Raw genomic sequence first — 1,900 nt, 5'->3', positions numbered from 1 at the left:
ATATATATATATATATATATATATATATATATATACATACGTATACAATCATATATATGTGTGTATATGTGTGTATGTATATATATATATATATATATATATATATATATATATATATATACATATACATATGCAATCATATATATGTGTATATATGTATATATATATAAATATATATATGTGTGTGTATATATATGTATACGTTACATCCTGGATTCTATTTAGTATCTGTGATTCTCAATCTTACCGACAAATACACAAACACACACGCTACATACATATATCGTACATTACCAAATTACATGACGCAGTGAATTGATAAAACTTCAAATTTAGAAGAATTATCACAGGTCTTTGGAAATTCTGTTTTTCAGTTAAATGATGGAAGTTTTTTTTTTTTGTTATATTCATTCTTGCATTTTTTAATGTATTTTAGTTGTCACTACTTTGTTCCGTGTTTGTGGGTTAAACTTGCCTTTATTTAGGTTCCAAGATGAATTAATAGCAAAAACCAACAAAGAATATTAAAAAATCCAGAAAACAAAAGCGAATGCAAAAAACACCACTGTAAATACAAAACAAACACTTTATGTGTTAAAAATCTGGAAGAATTGAAGAATGAACGGAAGAATGGAAAAATTAATAATTAAAAAATAATGAATGAAACTCCCCAAAAAGTCCATAAAAGAAAAAAAAAAATCTGAAATCAAATATAAACAACAAGAATAAAGACGTTAAATAAATTAGCTTTTGCTGGCAATTAATTCTTTGATCTTTTGGAAGTTTTGTTGTTAAAAGTCTGCAATTACAAAACTATCATAGTTTAATGGAATTTTGAAAATAAATAAATGAAAAAAATAAATAAAAATGTCAAAAGACAGCAACCGGAATTTTTTTTAGAAAATAACAAAACACAAAGAGAAAAAAACAAAAAAGAAAAAAAAATTTTTTTAACGTTTATTTATTGAATTATTTGCTTATTTGTTTATCTATTGATCAATTAAATAACTTGTTTATTTTTAATTTAATTTATTTATGTTATTTGATTAGTTTGTAAAAATAATTTCAATACACAGTCGCCCTCTACCCCCTTTCTCTCTCTTTATATGTATATAAGTATATATGTGTGTGTGTATATTTATGCGTATATAGATATATAGATATACACTTACACACGTACATATGTATATATATATATATATATATATATATATGTATGTATATTCTATTACTGTTTCAGTTTTGCGATTGTGTTCATGGAGAAGCTACAACAACTGCGGGTTTCAGTGGATCACACTCGGCCCCAGGTCTTATTTCAGTATGGTACCTATTTCAGCGAAACTTATCTATTGAAGAATCGGTAAGTTACGTATTTGTTATAACGGGTCACAATTCGACAAAGAAACTGACATGAACATGGACGTGAATACACAAGCAATTTATGCACACAGACGCATGAATTCACTCACACATGCTCGACTAAGTAACAAATGACATATATTTAGAAAATAGATATGATTATGAACTGATGGCTGTAGAAGCTTGATAATATCAGCAACACATAAGTTTGTCTTTGTTTTTTTTTATGTTAAAATTCAATCTTTCGTACATTCATGTATAACAAATGTACTTGAATGAGTTTCTGAAATTGGCAGCCATTTTGGAATAGGAAGTGTTGATTGAATCGATCTTTATTTTACTCAAGAACAAAGCCAAGTGACTTCAAACAATATAGGAGCTTCCAGGAACTACAGTAGATGACACTTGCCAAAAATGCCGCTTAGTGGGACTGAACCCAGAACCAAATGGTTGGGAAATAAGCATCTCACCACATAGCCACGCCTGTGTGTGTGTATGTATATATATATATATATATATATATATATATATATATATATAT

At 27.0% G+C, this 1,900-nt stretch overlaps 1 protein-coding gene across 1 annotated transcript in view; it reads left to right on the top strand.

Moving 5' to 3' along the window:
- Positions 1 to 1,900, top strand: part of LOC106870796 (uncharacterized) — a 59,021-nt gene that overhangs the window by 52,647 nt on the left and 4,474 nt on the right. Inside the window, exon 5 of the mRNA XM_052973351.1 lies at positions 1,241 to 1,360. Coding sequence (XP_052829311.1) covers positions 1,241 to 1,360 — 120 coding nt within the window. The remainder of the gene's footprint in view (positions 1 to 1,240; positions 1,361 to 1,900) is intronic.

This window comes from Octopus bimaculoides, chromosome 15 (genome assembly GCF_001194135.2).
Source record: "Octopus bimaculoides isolate UCB-OBI-ISO-001 chromosome 15, ASM119413v2, whole genome shotgun sequence".
Classification (NCBI taxonomy): domain Eukaryota; kingdom Metazoa; phylum Mollusca; class Cephalopoda; order Octopoda; family Octopodidae; genus Octopus; species Octopus bimaculoides.
This window is presented reverse-complemented; position numbering and strand designations above follow the sequence as displayed.